This window comes from Mastomys coucha, unplaced genomic scaffold, assembly GCF_008632895.1.
Source record: "Mastomys coucha isolate ucsf_1 unplaced genomic scaffold, UCSF_Mcou_1 pScaffold7, whole genome shotgun sequence".
Lineage (NCBI taxonomy): Eukaryota > Metazoa > Chordata > Mammalia > Rodentia > Muridae > Mastomys > Mastomys coucha.
In genome coordinates, this window is record NW_022196913.1 from 29,237,347 (window position 1) to 29,255,565 (window position 18,219).

Below are 18,219 nucleotides of genomic sequence, written 5' to 3' on the forward strand. Positions count from 1 at the left end.
CACAGCTTTGCATGCCCCTCACTCTGGGCTCTGTTGCCTTTGAGCAATCTGCTGCTTGTGAAATTAGATACCAAGGCCTGGACATTGCTATCTTGGGAGTGATGCTGTCTCCTGTCCGGTGCCCCGTCAGTCTTCAGGGATCAGAGCCAGGTGCCTCAGCTCCCTGCAATGGAAGACTCCCAAGGCCCTGCTCCCTTTTCTACACTGTATTCTACACAACTACTACAGAGTAGCTTTGTTCATTGCATTGGAGAATTTGTATTGAATGTTTAATTCAAGTTGTGCTCATAGCATCTAAATCTCCATGAGATCATAGAGATTGGAAACTTATGGCAGAGGTGCCCTTCTCTTGTGACCAAGCTTTTAACTTTTACCCACTCTTACTTCAGAGGTGGAGTTGTTTCTTCAGAAGATGCCCAAGTTTTCCATTAAAGTTCACTTTCCATAAGAGTGGGGCACAAGCCTTTAATCTCTAGAGTCAGGACGGGAAGATCTCTGTGAGTTTTAGGGTCGGCCTGGTCTACATAGTGAGGCCTAAACCAGCTATCTAAAAAACAATAACACCCCCAAATACCTCTGTTCTGTTTACCTAACAGTCTTTGAGACACACTTAGATCTGTGTGGATTTCTGGAGTAGATAGAGCTGAGTCACAGCCCTTCCTTCCTCCTCTCTGCTTTTCCATTTTCCTCTCTCACCCCCTTTTCCCTCCTTGTCTCTTTCCTCCAATGTATACATTCATTCATTTGCTGAGCACCATTGCCGCACCGCTGGGCCTCAGTCTCATGCAGTAAGGTGGTCTGACAAGTTATTACAACTGTATAAAATATCTTCCTGGGAGACAGGTTCCTGGCATTGCTGGCATCATTTCCTTCTCTCAGCATAGGATTCCTGGAGAAATTCCCGTTTCTTTGGGGTCCACTGTTTCAATAGTCTGATAGTCAGATTAAGTGATACAAATGTCTTTCTTGATTATTTTTATCCAGGCCTTTACAATACAAATATTATTTTCTCTGTGTGCAAGGCTCAAATGCCAGGCTTCTGTCTAACTAGAGCTTTCTGGTTTTTCATCTGAGCCCTTGTTTACCTCATCCGAAAGGCCTTCCTCACTGCCCTATGTAAACTTGGCCTTCTATTTAACCTTCAACCTCACTTGGGACCCAGAAGATGGTCTAGGTTCTGGGTGTCACTGGGTCTGTTTGTCCTCCTGTCCAGTGTGGCCACAGTGAATAAATACCCTCTTTCACCTTTTACTAGTCACTTGGCTCTTTTCCTTAGCTTGTTGAGGACTAATACCTGAATCTGGCTTGGGCACCAGTTCTACTCCCAAGTTGGATAACAATATTGTGTATCCTAATGTACCTCTGAGAAATTCCTTTGCTCCCAATTGGCTTGTTCCACTCATCCAGATGTTACACTGGAGCCCACCTTGACCTGCTCTCCGTCATGAGTGACTGTCTCCTGGGATTTCATCTATGGGGCTCCTCCATGGATTGCTCTTGAGGTACAGTCACATCTCCAGGTCACCACATACTCTAATGGGGCCTCTGGGCATATGGTTCACAGGGTTTCTAAACCTATTCCCCGGGGAAGCCTGCCTCAGGGGAACCCCAGCCCAGATGGAGAAGCACAGGGAAGAGTACCATGGGAAGCCCCAGTCTTCCATTCCCAGTAACTCCAGAATCCAGAGTTAGCGCTAGTAGAAAAGGAATAGCATTTCTGTTGCCAAGGGGCAGCTCTGATAGAGCAGGAATGTTGCCTCAAGATGGCCCTGGAACCCCGTGAGGTCTGGGTTTCCCTTTCCTCAGAGGGCGGTTGGTCACCGCGAGCCAGGCTCCTCTCTCAGCAGCTCAGCCGCTTTCTCTGTTTTCAAGGTCCTTGCTGATAGGGTTCTGCAGTTTGAGGCCTATTTGCTTTTGTCTATTACTGAGGTACAGTCTCAGTAATAGTTTTACTCCTAGTTTTCTAAGATTTTTTTTTGTCCCAACTGAATATTGAACTGATCTATAACTTTTGAAACAATCATATGATTTTTCTTCTTCAATCTATAACATAGGCAATTCAATTATTTTTTTCTAATGTCAAAATAACTTTGCTTTCTTGGCATAAATATAATTTAGTTATGTTGTACTATCTTGGCTTTTGCTTAATATTTAGATGAGAATGTTTATATTTACATACATTTTTTTATTTGTTCTTGCCAGATTTTGATGTAAAGGCTATGCTAGGTTCAGAAAGAGTTAGTATTAGATAAAAATTATAGTTTATAATTTATAGTTTATTAATTTTTGGCAGAACTCATCAAACAGTTGAGTCGGGTTTTTTTTGTTTTTTGTTTTTGTTTTTGTTTTTTTAGATTTGAGAGTTTCTATGTTCTAAGGAACACGCTTATCTTATCCTTTTCAGGCTTATTAACAAAGGTGTCCTTAGTATAATTTTTAAAAAAGAATTATGTATCTTATGTATATGAGTACACACTATAGCTGTCTTTAGACATACCAAAGGAGGGCGTTGAATCCCATTACAGATGGTTGTGAGCTACTGTGTAGTTGCTGGGAATTGAACTCAGAACCTCTGGAAGAACAATCAGTGCTCTTAACCACTGAGCCCTCTCTCCATCGTAAAGAAGTCTGAGGCAGCTATTGCATCTTTCCCATTCTCACCATTGTTCTTAACATCATTCTTTTACTTTTGTTTTTTTAAGATACAATCTTACTCTGTAGTTCATTCTAACTTTGTACTTGTGGCAATCCTACTGCCTCAGCCTTCTGAGTGCGGGGATTATTGACTTTACCCATCACTCCTAACATGCCTTTACAATTCTCTACATTTAGTTAATTTCAGGATGGATTTTATATAGCAAATATTCCAAGAGACAGCTTTCAGTTCTGCTGACTATATCCACACTATAGCTTTCCCTTTTTTCATTTTAAAAATTTATGATGATGATGATGATGATGATGATGATGATGATGTGCCAAAGATATGGTTTGGTAGGTAAAGGAACTTGCCATGCAAGCCTGGCAACCTGAGTTCACCCCCAGAGTCCACTGTGGAGGCAGAGAACCAGCTCCTAAAAGTCTCTTCTGACCTTCATATGTACACTGGCATGTGCACAGCGGTGCCTCAATAAAGATCATACACAAACAACAACAATAAAGTAAAATTTAAGTTTATCTGTATGTGTGCATGCACGTGGTGTCAAAGTGTGGGCTTTTAAGTGATGGTGTATGTGTGGAGGTCAGAGGCCAACCAACTCTTGGGAATCAGTTCTGTTTTCCTGCTGGGGACAGAACCCAGGTTTTCAGGCTTGTTTGACTTGTCTGGGCAAAGGCCCAGCAGGCTGTCTCTCCAGTCCCAAGTTCTGCTTTTGTAAGGAGCAGTTTCCTTTTACTTCCTAAAGTTTACTTTGACCCTGGTTTTCCAAGTTAAGATGAAATTCTGTTTGGTTTGTGTTGCTTCTCCATATTATCTATTTCAGCAGTTGGAAATTAGTTGGGTCTCTAATTTTTATAGCTCAAAGATACAGTTAATGAGATTCTATAGTTTTGGGGGTTGATCGCTGTGACTGTGAACCATCAGGAATTCTGTAATCTCTTTGACCCATCCCTGCCCTTACCCTAATGTTAAAGGAGCCCATCTTTTCCCTGCCCTTAACCTAATGTTAAAGGAGCCCATCTCTTCCCTGCCCTTACCCTGATGTTAAAGGAGCCCATCTCTTCCCTGTACAGGTTCTGTGAAGCCGGCACCATTTCTTTGTTCTCCATTTTATTTACATTTTAACCTGAGCCTCCCCATTCCCTTAGGGGCCTCTTGGGCTCTCCATAGTGGATGGCCTAGACTTCCCTCAGTGCCTGCTTCTCTCTGTGGCCATCTGAACATCAGTCCCTGGTCCCAGGGCAGGGACTGGAACAGTGTTAACCCTGTCTCCAGGCATGCTGACCTCCTACAATTTCTGCTTTCGTATGCTTTTTAGCTTTTTTAAATTCTATTTTCTCCTAAACTGACAGCATATTTGGTCAACTTGAAAAAAAATCCAGCATAGAGATCATAGAGGTCATAGAGATTGGAAACTTATGGCAGAGGTGCCCTTCTCTTGTGACCAAACTTTTAACTTTTACCCACTCTTACTTCAGAGGTGGAGTTGTTTCTTCAGAAGATGCCCAAGTTTTCCATTAAAGTTCACTTTCCATAAGAGTGGGGCACAAGCCTTTAATCTCTAGAGTCAGGACGGGAAGATCTCTGTGAGTTTTAGGGTCGGCCTGGTCTACATAGTGAGGCCTAAACCAGCTATCTAAAAAACAATAACACCCCCAAATACCTCTGTTCTGTTTACCTAACAGTCTTTGAGACACACTTAGATCTGTGTGGATTTCTGGAGTAGATAGAGCTGAGTCACAGCCCTTCCTTCCTCCTCTCTGCTTTTCCATTTTCCTCTCTCACCCCCTTTTCCCTCCTTGTCTCTTTCCTCCGATGTATACATTCATTTATTTTCCTCTCTCACTCCCTTTTCCCTCCTTGTCTCTTTCCTCCGATGTATACATTCATTCATTTTCCTCTCTCACCCCCTTTTTGGTCAACTTGTAAAAAAATCCAGCATTTTTTGACAGTGTAAAAAGGATGAGGCAGGCAAAGTGCCTCATTATGGTAACCCTAGCACTCAGGAGGCTAAGGCAGGGGGATTGCTAGGTGTTTGAGATTAGCTACATAGTGAGTTTAAATCTAACCTGAGATATATAGTGAAGCCCTGTTTCAAAACCAAAACCCAGACCCAAACCCAAACCAAAACGAAAGAAAACAAAACAACAGCAAGATAAATAAATAAATACATAAATAAGCAAGCAAAGAATGCTTTTGAATATTGCTGGAATACTTTTCTACTAACATTTTCCTTAAGAGCCAGTAAAAGCAGAGATCATAAATTCCACTGTAGCTTTAAACACAGTGTTTGGGTGTACCATGGTAAAGATTCAACTCCTTAGAATGTGCACACCCCATTTGGCTGTCAGGGACGTTTACTCAATACCAGCACTGACTGCTCTACGCAGTGCTATTTTCTACAACACAGAGAAGACAGCAGCTGTCTGTACCCATTCTCCCAGCTTCCTTCTTCCTGTCTCTAGATTTACCATGAATGAAGCATTTATTCACATTTTCAGATCACATGCAAGCCTTCACATGTGCTGGTCCCTCATCATGAAGCTGTATGCATCTCAAAGAAAATAGAAACTCATAGAAACATGGTCTTTGCTTTACATAGGATTTGGAGATAAATACCTAAGGGTTTCTTTGGGGTTCACTTCATTATTTATACATGACTTTACACAAAAACACACAAGATTTCTTGTTCTTAGGGGTTGAGATTGCTCATCAAAAAAGGAGATAAATCAACTTAAGTATTATTAGTAATTTTTTTTTTTAAAGAAAGGGTCTCAAGGATCTCACCTATGACCATCTTGAAGCAGTCGCCATTTGAATAACTGAACTTCTGGTCCTTCTTCCTGAGTTTTGGGATTTCAGGAGTGTGCTATAATGCCTGGTTTATGTAGTGCTGGGGAATCAAAGCCAAGAGCTCAGCCATGCTAAATAAGCACTCTACCAACTGATCTACTTTCCTAGCCCCTAAATTACTATTTATTTTTATGCAGTGTTTTGCCTGCAATGTAAGTATGCATACCGCGTGCCTTCCTGGCATCATGTGCATGCCTGGTGCCCATAGAGGCTGGAAGGCGGCATTGGAGGCCCTGAAACTAGAGTTACAGCCAGCCATGAGCTGTCATGTGGGTGCTGGCCACAGAAGCTGATGCTCTTAAGCGTGGAGCCATCTCTCTAGCTCCAAGAGCACTGGCTGTGCTCAATTCCCAGCACCTACCTGGTGGCTCACAACTGCCTGTAACTTCAGTCCCGGGGGCTCTGACACCCTCTTCTGGCCTCCTTGGGCACTGTGTGCACATAATGTATTGACATACATGAAGACAGAACAACCATGCACATAAAACAAAATGAAAAAACAGAACAAAACAAAAATAATCTTAATTCATTAATTTTATGATCATCTTATAGAACAAGCATTTCCCACTTAGCTCCAAGACCAAACATGACCTAGAGAGGGGAAGAAGAAGGTGCAAGTTTAGACAGAGTCTATATTATTTGGCTGTATAGAAGAGATGAGGACACTATTTCCTAGAACCAGCCACTGGCGTCCAGCCCAGTGTACCCTTCCCCCAGCCTGGAGCAGGCTGGTCCAGACCTTGCCTTGCCACAGCTAGCCCACCTAGGATGGAGCCTTCCAACCTAGGAGAAGTCTATTGTCCTGCCGATTCTGCAGCTTCCTACAAGAAGCCACCACCTGCTGCATTACCTAGTCTGCCTGCCTGACAAGTTCCTGACTAGCAACAAGATGCTGATGATGTGACAAGATCCTGGCATTGAGGGGCATGGGTCCTTTATATATTCAGACTCCTAAGTAAACATTGGGCCTTGATCAGAAACTTTGTCTTGGTCTCATCCTCTCTCTCTTTCTCTCTCTCTCTCTCTCTCTCTCTCTCTCTCTCTCTCTCTCTCTCTCTCTCTCTCTCTCTCTCTGTCCCATCCCCCCAATCCAAAACTCCAGCTTTCCTCTCAGGAACCCGGTTTGTGTAGCTGCGGGCAGCTACAGCCCAGGGCTTCATACAAGCTGTCTATCTGAGCTATATCCCCATCCTATTAGGCATCTGTACTTCCAAGGTGACTGAAGTGTCGGTAGCCTAGCACATCAAGGAAGAGTTTAGCTATTACCAGAACAGACAAGATGTATCAGGGCCTATCAGAAACAGCAGCCATTACCCATGAGAATATCTGAGAAAATTGAGCTGGAGCTATAATTCACTTGGTAGAATGCTTGCTTCCTGTGACTGAGGCCCTGGGTTTTAGTTTGGGACTGGAGAGATGGCTCAGCCATAGAGAGCCTACTGCTCTTCAGAGGACCAAGGTTTGGTTCCCAGCACCTATGTCAGGTGGCCTACAACTGCCTGTAACTGTAGCTCCAAACCCAAAAGTTCTTGCTCCTTCAGGGACTGAGATGTGAAAAGCAGCTGCAACGAATGCTCTGGAAGGACAAGCAAGGAATGAAGCTGGCTTCACATTTCATTCATGTCCCTATTGTCTTGCATAAACATTAAAATCCTAGCTCAGTAACTGAGCACTTGCCGTGTATGTGTATGTGTATGTGTATGTGTGCGTGTATGTGTGTGTATGTGTGCGTGTATGTGTGTGTATGTGTATGTGTATGCGTGTGTATGTGTGCATGTATGTGTGTGCATATGTGTATATGTGTGCATGTATGTGTGTGTATGTGTGTGTATGTGTGCGTGTATGTGTGTGTGTATGTGTGTGTATGTGTGCGTGTATATGTGTGTATGTGTATTTATATGTGTGTATGTGTGCGTGTATATGTGTGTATGTGTATGTGTGTGTATGTGTGCATGTATGTGTGTGCATGTGTGTATGTGTGTGTATGTGTGCGTGTATGTGTGTGTATGTGTGTGTGTATGTATGTGCGTGTATGTGCGTGTATGTGTGTGTATGTGTGTGTATGTGTGTGTATGTGTGTGTATGTGTGCATGTATGTATGTATGTGGGGGGTTGACTCCATCTTCACACAGCTAGGCATTTTCTATTTGAAGCCAAACTACTAATTTTAACAAACATACACAAAACAAACAAACAGAAACCCAGTACTAGTGAAACCTTGTCTCAAAAACAAAACTAAAATTCCCCCAAACCTCCCAAGTCACCCCAAACTTTCTAGTTATTGAATGGTTATTTGCTTGAAACTGTAATTTGTGGCATAAGAACATTTTCCAGTTTTTAACAGCTTATTTTCTTAACATTTATAATATATTTTCTATTCATTCACAAAATAATTACTTTTCCTTACTGTGCTAGGCAATGGAAAGATTTTTCCCCCCTCAGGAAATTTACACACAAAGGTTTACGCATAGGTTCATAATTAAACCTATCAATATACAAAGACCCAATTACAGTTGGTAAAATGGTGGAGGAACATTATATAGTAATCCATGGGGGTACTCATCCTGATCTGGGGAGTGACACAGAAATTATTTCCTGGGGCAATGATATTTAAGAAGAGGCTTGACACATTGGTGTAGACTGAGCCAGATAAATGGAGATTGGGAGAGGGTGGGAGGCAGAAAGCTCGGCCAAAGGGATGTTAAAGGAAGAGGAGATCCAAGCTTTGGATTACAGAGGTGTAGGGAGAGCCATCAGAGGGGCGAGGGAGAGGTAGCAGGACAGGGTATTCCAAGCTGGTGACTCCTGATTTCAGCCCAGGGAAAGGAAAAGCACCTTCAGAGTGTAGATCAAGGCCCCAGACTCACAGCAATCCACTGCCTCAGTCTCCTAAGTGCAGGGGTTAAAGGCATGTGCCACCAGGAGAAGGAGCAGCAGCAGAGTTTTAAGCTGGAAGGGGGAAGGAATACCTTTGCTTTGCAGCAGTCTTTTAGACTGGCTGGCTGAGGAGAAGGGAAAATAGAGAAACCCAACTGGAAATAAGGTCACTCTTTAGGGGATGGCTCCTTGGCTTTGTGTAAGTAGAAATGGGATGGAATAAGGGAATTTAAGAATATTTAAGGGGTAGGGTTGGTAAATCTTGGTGGCTGAAGAACACATACAAATGCATGCTGTATGTTTAGTTGCATTGTGTCAGCAGAAAAACACAGTAGAAAACATTTGAGGTCTCCAGAGTCCGGAGCCCTTTTGGGCCATCCTGTTCCTCTTTAGTACTTTTTACACACTTAGCAGAGGCTACCTCCTCCTGCCTGTCTAAGTGTGTCCCACCCACGGCAGCATCCTTCCACAGGGAGTAACTTCATTCTACTTTATGGCACATCTGACCTTTGCTTGCTACCAATTCAGCAAATGAAAGGAGCATGGGGGTGGGCAGGGGGCAGGCAAAGATACACGGACTTCTATTTTGTGTTGCAGTTGGCTGTTTCTCTGAGGACATTAAATGTATACGGAAGAGCAATGTTCATGTTCCAGCTTTGAGCAAACGAGTAAGGGGAGTCCACTTGTAGAGAAAGGGAAGGTCTTCGTCAGGATTTTATTGCTGTGAAGAGACACCATGAACACAGCAAGTCTTATAAAGGAAAACTCTTAATTGGTGCTAGCTAGCAGTTCAGAGGTTTAGTCCATTATTGTCACGGTGGGAGCATGGCAGCATGCAAGCAGACATTGCTGGAGAAGGAGCTGAGAACTCTACATCCAGATCAGTAGCAGAAGGAAGGCAATGCTACACTGGCCAGGCTTCAACTTCTGACATCTCAAAGGCCATCCCCTAGTGACACTTTCTCCAACAAAGCCACACCTACTCAATCAAGGCCACACCTCCTAACAGTGCCATTCCTTGTATGCCTATGAGAGTCCTTTTTATTCAAACCTCCCACACGGAACAAAGAAAAAGAGAATATTTTAAGAAAATGTGTGGTGGGGCTGGTGAGATGGCTCAGTGGGTAAGAGCACTGACTGCTCTTCCAAAGGTCCTAAGTTCTGATCCTAGCAACCACATAGTGGCTCACAACCACTCGTAAGGAGATTGGCTGGAGCGAGCAGGGCGGAGTGAGCGGGGCCTGCAGAGGTCCTGAATCCAGTTCCCAACAGCCACACACATAACGGCTCACAGCCATCTGTACAGCTACAGTGTACTCATACATACAAAACAAAATAAATCTTTAAAAAAATGTGTGGTGTGTTCTCATTGTTTTGTCCCAATACCTAATAAGCAACTTAATGGAGGAGGGCGACACATGGTGGCAGGTAGACCCAAGGTGGCAGCAGCTCCCGACCCCACAACTCACAAAGCGGGACTTGGGAGAAAGGGAGAAGCCAGTGCTCAGCGGCTTTCTCTTGTTACCCTTTTTATTCAGCACAGGGAGGTGAGAATGGAGGTAAGCTTTTATTTAAGGCTCCGTGATCAAGAGTGGACTCAGGAGATAAATCCATAAAAGGCATGAAGTACAGATGTGGGTGGCTTCATAGACTCGTGACTGGTGACCCACACCCAGAATGACTGTGACCTTCATTTAGCGCTCTGTTTCTGTGGTGGGAAGCAGTTTGAGCAGTTTCATTCTGGGGTGTGTGTGTGTGTGTGTGTGTGTGTGTGTGTGTGTGTGTGTGGGCAGCAGGGAGCTTTACACTGTTGGAGGTCTGAGTGCTTAGCTGACTGTTCACAGCTCCTTTCCCACTGACCTTCCACCTGTGTATCCCCAGAGCCACAAGTTCCCCTCTCACTCTCTGTGTCACACAGTTTTCTTTGACCCCTTGAACACTGCCAATGTTCAAGGCACCATTATAGTTTACGATTTTAATTAAAACATTTCTGTGGCAACTGATGTAGCTCAGTTGGTAGAGTGCTTGCCTAGCATGCATGAAGCCCCAGGTGTGATCCCTAGGACTGCACACAGAAGCAGAGCACACTTACAATTCCAGTATTCAGGAGATAGAGGCAGGAGGACGGAGGCTCGCCATGATCCTCTGCTGCAGAGCAAGTTTGAGGCTAGTTTGAGCCATGTCAGATTCTTTCTCGTGTGTGTGTGTGTGTGTGTGTGTGTGTGTGTAACTGCAATTGTTCTGTTCCATATTGCGATCCCCTCCTGTTGGTTCATATTTCATATTGTTATGTCAGCATGGTTAAGGGTTGTGTGTAAGGAGGCAGATGGAGTTTGAAGCCTCGTGTGTAACTTACTTCAGATAAATTTCCTCAGTTTCTCTGAACATCCTCTTCTACATCTGAAGAGCATTAAATTTATTGTGAGCATTAAATTAGATAATGTGTGTAAAGTGCTTTACATGATGCTTGGTACGTTGTTAAATGATTAATGTACAATTTTTAAAAAATTATTTTTGCTCAAATATGATGAATTAGGAACACCTGCTGTTATTGGCTGTTGTTTGCTGTTTTTTTTTTTTTTTCCCATCTATGTAACCAAATACCTAACAAGAAGCAAGTGAAATAAGGAGGGATTTATTTTGGCTCACCGTCTGAGGGGTTACATACAGTTAGTTCATCATGCTAGAGAACACAGTGGCGTGCGGTTGCCTGGCAGCAGCAGGAGCTGATGGTGGCTGCTTGCTCACAACTATGTGAATCGGGAAACAGAGACTGGAGAGAAAGCCTGTAACCCTCAAGATCCGCCTCTGAAGGGGTTCCACACTCACCCCAAATACTCCACTGGCTGGGGGCCAAATCTCCAAACACATGAGCCTCTGGGGGCATTTCCCGTTCAAAAGGCAGTGCCTGCTTTAACAATGTACACATTTTCAAAGGCTTAATAGGCGGAAGAGAAACAGTGGTTTGACTCATTTCAGCGAACTATTTATATCTGTGTTTTTATTTGCAAATACAAACTGGACAGGACAAAGCGGCTCTATTAAGGAGGAGGGTGATGATGATAATGATGATGGTGATGACTACTTTATCATTTCTAGACACTATGTAGCCCTAGCTAACCTAAAACTGGCCATGTAAGCGGCTACCTTGAACTCAAAGATCCGCCCTATTCTGCTTTTAGCAGAAGTTCTTTTTTTTTTTTTTCCTGGGGAGGGGGTGTTGGTGGGGTGGGTAGGATCATACTCTGTTGGCTTTGAACTTGTGGCTAATCCCCCAGCCTCTGCCCTCCCAGTGCTGAGATTACAGGCGAGCTCCACCACCTGCAGCTTTGCCAAAGTTCCTGATTAAAATCTCCACTCTACCTGGATTTCACAGCCGGATCTAATCATTTACACAGCCAGCATGGAGGCTGTGGGCACAGCAAACCTTCTTCCTTCGTCACATAAATCTTCTTTAATCCCTTCGTCACATAATAAGCACAGACAATACTGTAGGGTCTCACCTACCTAGCTGTGTGTGGGTGTCCAAGCGCCACCCTGGCACAACGCTGGTATGATAACTTCATTCCCAACCCCCTTACGACTTCGATGCCAGAGGGAGCCAGAGAAGCTCAAGGGAGCCAGGCGCGCTCCAGGCCTAGTTCACAAGCTAGCTCTCCGCGCGAGGCTGCAGTTGCTATGGAAACGGCGAGAAGGAAAAAAAAAAAAAAAACAAACTGGGCTCCCCGCGGGCTTAGGCGGGCCCTCTGAAGACACTAACGGCGGCGGCGGGAGCACCGGTGCTAGAGACGCGCGGCCGCTTAGGGTTCACAGCGGTGCGGGCCCCAGAGTCTGCAAGCCGCCCCGCCCCCACCTGAGCCCCTCCCCCAGCTCCTCCCCCACTGCCCGCGAGTGTCGGTAGGTACCACCGCGAAGGGCCCACCCGAGCGAGGCTCGCCACTGGGCGGCGCTGGCCAGAATGGAGCGCCCGGGTCAGGAGTTGTCCCTCTGCTTCTAAACTGCAAATTATTTAGTTTATTGATATTAATTTAGTTTGGCTATACTTGAGGCTAGCCTAGAACTTTCTAAGTAGTCTAGGCTGTCCTTGAACTCGAGGCGATCCTCCAATCCCAGTTGCCCTAATCCTAGGATGATAGACGTGCGCCACTGCGCCCGAACTTCTCAATGCATTTTTTTTAAAAAAGTATTTCGTTTTCCTTAAGTGAAAATCCAGGCAACTTTAGTCGGGGTAGAAATGGCTTTTTGGGGGGCGTGGGGGGGGGAGCGAATGAGCAGGTGGCGTTAGAGTGCAAGACCAGGGGAAGAAAAATGGAAGCCTTTGGGAGAAACAACGCAGACGTGATGCTAGGGCACTGAATCTCGCCATGTTACTACTGTGCACTGGAGTCCGGGTGCATGTGTGCGCGCTTGAGTGTGCGCGCGGCCGCCGCTATCCCTCCTGTCCCGGCTCGCGCAGGGGTTTAAAGCCGGAGCGGCGTGGCTTCGCAGACTGCATACCTGGATGCTGTGGGGCGGGGGAGACAGGTGTGCGAGCCTACGAGCGCTGATTGGCCGTCCGTGCCGCGCCTTCCTTGAATTGCTACCTGCTGGGGCTGGCCCCGCACGGCTGGCCCTTCTTCACCTGCGGGTAGCTTTCCTTGTCCCTGCAGGAGGCGGTCCACTAGCTGGTGGTGCAGGCCTGTGGAGGGCTTGCGGGCCCGGCGTCCCGCGGGGAAGATGAACGGTCCCAGCTCCAGGTCCAGCCACCTGTCGCAGCCGGTGGTGAAGAGTGTGCTGGTGTACCGCAATGGGGACCCCTTCTTCGCCGGGCGCCGCGTCGTCATTCACGAGAAGAAGGTGTCCAGCTTCGACGTCTTCCTCAAGGAAGTGACCGGCGGTGTGCAGGCGCCCTTTGGGGCGGTTAGGAACATCTACACCCCGAGGACCGGCCACCGCATCAGGAAACTGGACCAGATAGAGAGCGGGGGCAACTATGTGGCTGGGGGCCCGGAAGCTTTCAAGAAACTCAAGTGAGTCTGTGTGCCCCGGCTCTGTGGGGTGTGGTGGATAGGAGGCAACCTCCGGGTGAGTCTAGCAGGGAGATGGTAGAGTTGAAACTGGAGGAGGAATTTAACTTCAGTAGCAGTAGGTGCAGATTTTAAGCGAATGGCTTAACAGTGTAGAAACAGCAGCATTATTTTGTTATTCTGAGACAGTGTCTGCAATACTCATCTGAACTCATTAGATCAGGCTGACCTAGAACTCTCCGCAGTCCTCCTGCCTCAGCCCCCAAAGTGTGGGATTACAGGTTTGTTTATTTATTTATTGTATTAAAGCCTTTTACCCCCTCCTCCCCAAACAAAACAAAACCTTAACGAATTAATTCAAGGGCTGGATGCTCTGTTAGGACTTCCCTCTTCATTGTTTGAATTCCTTCATTGCAAGCCCAATGCACAGAGCCAGGCTCTGTGCCCTCTTCCTGTATCCGGGGTGTTGGTGCTAGTCAGAAAATGCTTGGAAAAGTCCACCGACTTTTGTGTCTGGCCTATGGTAATCTCTAGGACCCACAGGCGTGTGTGGATAGGTAGCTCTCTCACAGTCATTTACCATGAATTAGCCAGGAAGCTTACGGTCTGTGGAGCTGACTTGTCTTTGAGGACCTCCAACCTGCACACGGATACTTCTAATGCAAATCGTAAAGAGACGGGCACAGTAAGAAAAGTACTTAAGTTTATGTGGGAGTTGAGAGCTGAGAGTTGTCACGAGTGGGCAGGATAGTGAGCTACATTCCAGGCGTGGTTTAAGGTTTTACTGACAGATACTTTGGTGATTTGCAGAATTGTGACCCATCACTAGAAATCCATTTTTACAACACTTCAATCACTCCCCAAAAGAAACGGACCACCTCCCACTTCTTCCTCCTCCAGGCATGAGGCAACCACGGAGCTATTTCCTGTGTCTGTGGGATAGAATAGTACAGCGCATGGACTTTAGGTCTGCTCTGTTTGCCACTGTAACACTTTTTCAGGGGTCATCCGCACTGTAGCGTATGTCCATGTCACTGGATGGTTGAGCAGTTCCCCACAACGTGGATCTAATGATTTTCCTTCATCCTTTATGGCTGATGGATATTTGGGTTGCTCACTTTGGGGATGTTATGAAGAATGCTTCTGTAAACGTCTGTTTACCGCTTTTCATTTCTCTCAGTTGTATCTACCAAGGGAATTGTGGAATTATAGACAATTCTATATTCTATAGATTTAAAATAGAATATTTTAATTTAAGTTTATCGTGGGCCCCAGGAGAGTCAAAAGTTAAAAAAAAACATTTACTATAAATCTGTTTCCTGTGATTATTTTCTACTTGTATAGAAGCATTTTTACCAAAATGAAAGCTCCCTATTATTGTCGTGCTCATTTGGCTGGCACAAGCTGAGCTCGAGGGATCCTGCTCTCTGGGAACGGAAACTTTCTTCTTATGAAAGACAAAGGATACTTCTGGATTTATTTGTTCCTTCTCTGAAACTTCCCTTAAACACGATTTACCTAACTCTTGAGAACAGAGCTCAGTGGAACCCTATGTCTAAAAGAAACTTAGAACTGTTTTTGTGTCGTTTCCATGAGACAGTCTCGTGAGTCCAGGCTGGCCTTTAACCCCATAGGTATCCAAGGATGACCTTGAACTCCTGACATCCTGCCTCCACCTCCAGAAACTTGGAACTTTAAACAGAGGACTTAGACTTTGTTAGCTACTTGTAGCTGTGTCCTTGGACAAGTCTTTGGAATAAACTGGTCAATGTCTTGCCAGTGTGGGAAGGTGGGGATGTAGTTCAGTGGGGAGAGTGCTGCCTATCATGCACAAAGTCCCTGTTCTCCAGAACTGCATAAAACCAGGAATAGTGGTACACATCTATAACCTGATCCCTTAAGAGGTAAGGCAGGACGATCATAAATTATGGTCATTTTCTGCTACATAGGAGGTTCGAGGTCAGCCTGAACCTTATAACCTGCCTGCTTCTATCTCTCAGTTTTCACCACACTTGGTTTCATGTGGTACTCGACTAGCCTTGGATACATGAGACCCTATGTTTAAAATGAAAAAAAAAAAAAAGTAAAAACTATGGATATAAATGGGTTTTGTAACTACCAGTGTTATTTTATAAATATTAGGTAACTATGGCCAGTATCTTGAATTATGTCTATATTTTGAATTAAATTATTCCCTTAGCTAGGTGTAGTAGGATTTGTAATCCTAGTACTTGAGAGATAGAAGCAGGAAGAGCAGGAGTTTAAGACCAGCCTGGGCTACAGAGTAAGTTCAAAGCCAGTCTGGGCAGTGTGAGCTCCAATCTCAAACAACAATGACCTCAAATCCAACAAAAACAGCCACTTAGATACAGAATAATTTATATTATATATTATAATATATAATTACATACATTTATTATAAAACTTATATGATAATATAGTACAGTAATAGTACAGAATGGAAATCTCATTCAGATTTGAACAGCTGGAAGCTGTAAACTTTAATCATTCATCTCTCTTTGTTGGTGTGGTACTACCAACTCAGAATAATAAGCTACAGTGTCCAATCAAACAGAATTTGTTTTACAAACCACTTCTTACATGTATATAGTGGATCTGCAGGGCTAACATTTGCTTTTAGTTCACACATAAGCACACAGAAATCGAGTTTGTTATTGAAACCCCCATGGTTAGTTTTCCATGTGGACACTGGAGTTCAAGTAGCAGTCAGTATTTCTTTCCCTGTGCTTGTGGTGAGTGACACTAAGAAGAGTAAGCGCTGAATGTGTTTGGAGCTTAGTATTTCATAACATTGCACACATTGCTTGTGTAACGACCAAAGCAACTGGTAGGACCACAGAGTCTGAAGAGTGTGATTGTCACTCGGGGGCTTTCACTTAGAGCCGACAATGTCGGGGAAGACAGCAAAACAGTTGTCAGAAAGAGAACAATTTCCTGCTGGGATGTCTTTCACTTAGGCATTTCTAATATTTTTATGCAATCTCCAAGGTTCAGGTAGATTTCAGACCATTCTTTTACAGAACTTTTAGAAAGTAAAACTTTCCCCAAACTTTTCTTGGGGCCAACAAGATGGATCAGTGGGTAAAGGTGCTTGTGCTGTAAGCCTAGTGACTAGAGTTGGACTTCTGGAACCCATGTGAAGATGGAGGGAGAGGACCCACTCTGCAGAACTGTGCACCAGCCTCCACATGAGAGCTGTAGCATATGCACGACCAAGCACAAACACATACACACACATGCACACACACTTACACACACTTATACACACACACTCACACACACATACACACACTTACACACACTTATACACACACACACTCACACACACATACACACACTCACACACACACTTACACACACGCACACACATACATGCACACACACTTACACACACGCACACACATACGCATACACACACACGCACACACTTAAAACACACACACACACGCATACACATACACACACACACACACACACACACGCATACAAATGCTCGTGCTCATACACATACAACTCTAAAACTGTTCGCATACATTTTTGGAGTTGTCTCACCTCCATTAACCTGTTAGGTCTGAGACATTTAGAATATAAAACTGGGAACAACAGACTATTTTATTTTTTGATAGACACACCTTCAGGAAATTCACAAAAGGCTCATTTCATTGCTGAGATCCTCTGTGCACACTCTCACACAATGCTAGGTACATAGGGAAATGTAGTTGGATTTTATATCAATTCTGCTCCCAACCCCCCCAAACATTAGCCAATAGTGAACATATTCAATACTAAACTTAATTTTAATATATAAACTTGGACTTATTGCATTTATTATTATTGTATGTATTTATGTGTAGGTATGTGTGTCAAGGTGTAGGTACAGTGACAAGGTGGCAGTCACAGGACAACTTTGGGGAGTCAGTTCTCTCCTTCCACCATATGGGTCACAGGGATAGAACTCTGTCAGGCTTGATGGCAGGTGCCTTTAGCATTTGAATAAACCCTTCTTTGAACAACCTGTCTGCTACAGTAGTTAAGATAGTTGAGATTCTAATTGTAGTTATAAATGAAAAGCTAGATTTATATTTTTGTACTAAAATAATTACTTAGATTTTTTTTTTAATTTATAAGACAATTTCAGAAGCATTTAAAACTGGAACTGGATCACACGGGCTACCTTGATCACACATTTTCAGGTTGTGTTTAGGCCCCCGTCACTGGTTAGTATCAGTAGTGGAAAGAATGGGATGATAAGGGGCTCAGAGGCTAACTACCCCCCACCCTCATGTGTCTGTAAGCTTATCCAATGCCCACATCACCCCACAGGACTGGGCATGCCAGGGTCACTGGGAAACTCTCCTAGTCTTTCCCAGCTCTTACTTTGACACCCCAGTCTGTCTTTCCTAGATTTTCACTACTTTCTTTGACCTCAGTTTTGTAATGAATGGAATTAATACAATTTATAGGATTCATCGAATAGAGTTACATTAAATATCTAGCGAGCAGGTGAGTTGGTAGAGTATTCACATGCCCTGGGTTTGAGCCCCAGCACCACATAACACAGGTATGGTGTCACACTCCTGTCACCCCAGCATTGGGGAGGTGGAAGCAAGGGGGATCAGAAAGCCAAGGTCACTCTTGGCAACACATTAAATTCAAGCCTAGTGTTTAGTGTATGAAACCCTGCCTCTAAAAAAGAAAATAAGAATGGAAGGGGGGGTGCTAGAGAGATGGCTCAGCAGTTAAGAGCACCAACTGTTCTTCCGAAGGTCCTGAGTTCAAATCCCAGCAACCACATGGTGGCTCACA

General features: G+C 44.5%; 1 protein-coding gene and 1 long non-coding RNA gene across 4 annotated transcripts in view; one reads left to right on the top strand and one right to left on the bottom strand.

The window, feature by feature from the left end:
• The first annotated feature begins 12,138 nt into the window (after positions 1-12,138).
• Dcdc2 (doublecortin domain containing 2) overlaps positions 12,139-18,219 on the top strand; it is a 162,275-nt gene continuing 156,194 nt past the window's right edge. For 2 of the 3 annotated variants that reach the window (XM_031359050.1, XM_031359051.1), the window contains exons 1-2: positions 12,139-12,283; positions 13,036-13,395. In XM_031359050.1, the coding sequence (XP_031214910.1) occupies positions 13,103-13,395 (293 nt within the window). In that variant the 5' untranslated portion in view covers positions 12,139-12,283; positions 13,036-13,102. Of the gene's footprint in view, positions 12,284-12,657; positions 13,396-18,219 lie in introns of those variants that run through there. The other variant, XM_031359049.1, reaches the window with a different exon arrangement.
• The window catches only part of LOC116082201, a 6,934-nt gene continuing 2,874 nt past the window's right edge, over positions 14,160-18,219 (bottom strand). The window contains exon 2 of the long non-coding RNA XR_004115208.1: positions 14,160-14,578. This is a non-coding gene — a long non-coding RNA (uncharacterized LOC116082201). The remainder of the gene's footprint in view (positions 14,579-18,219) is intronic.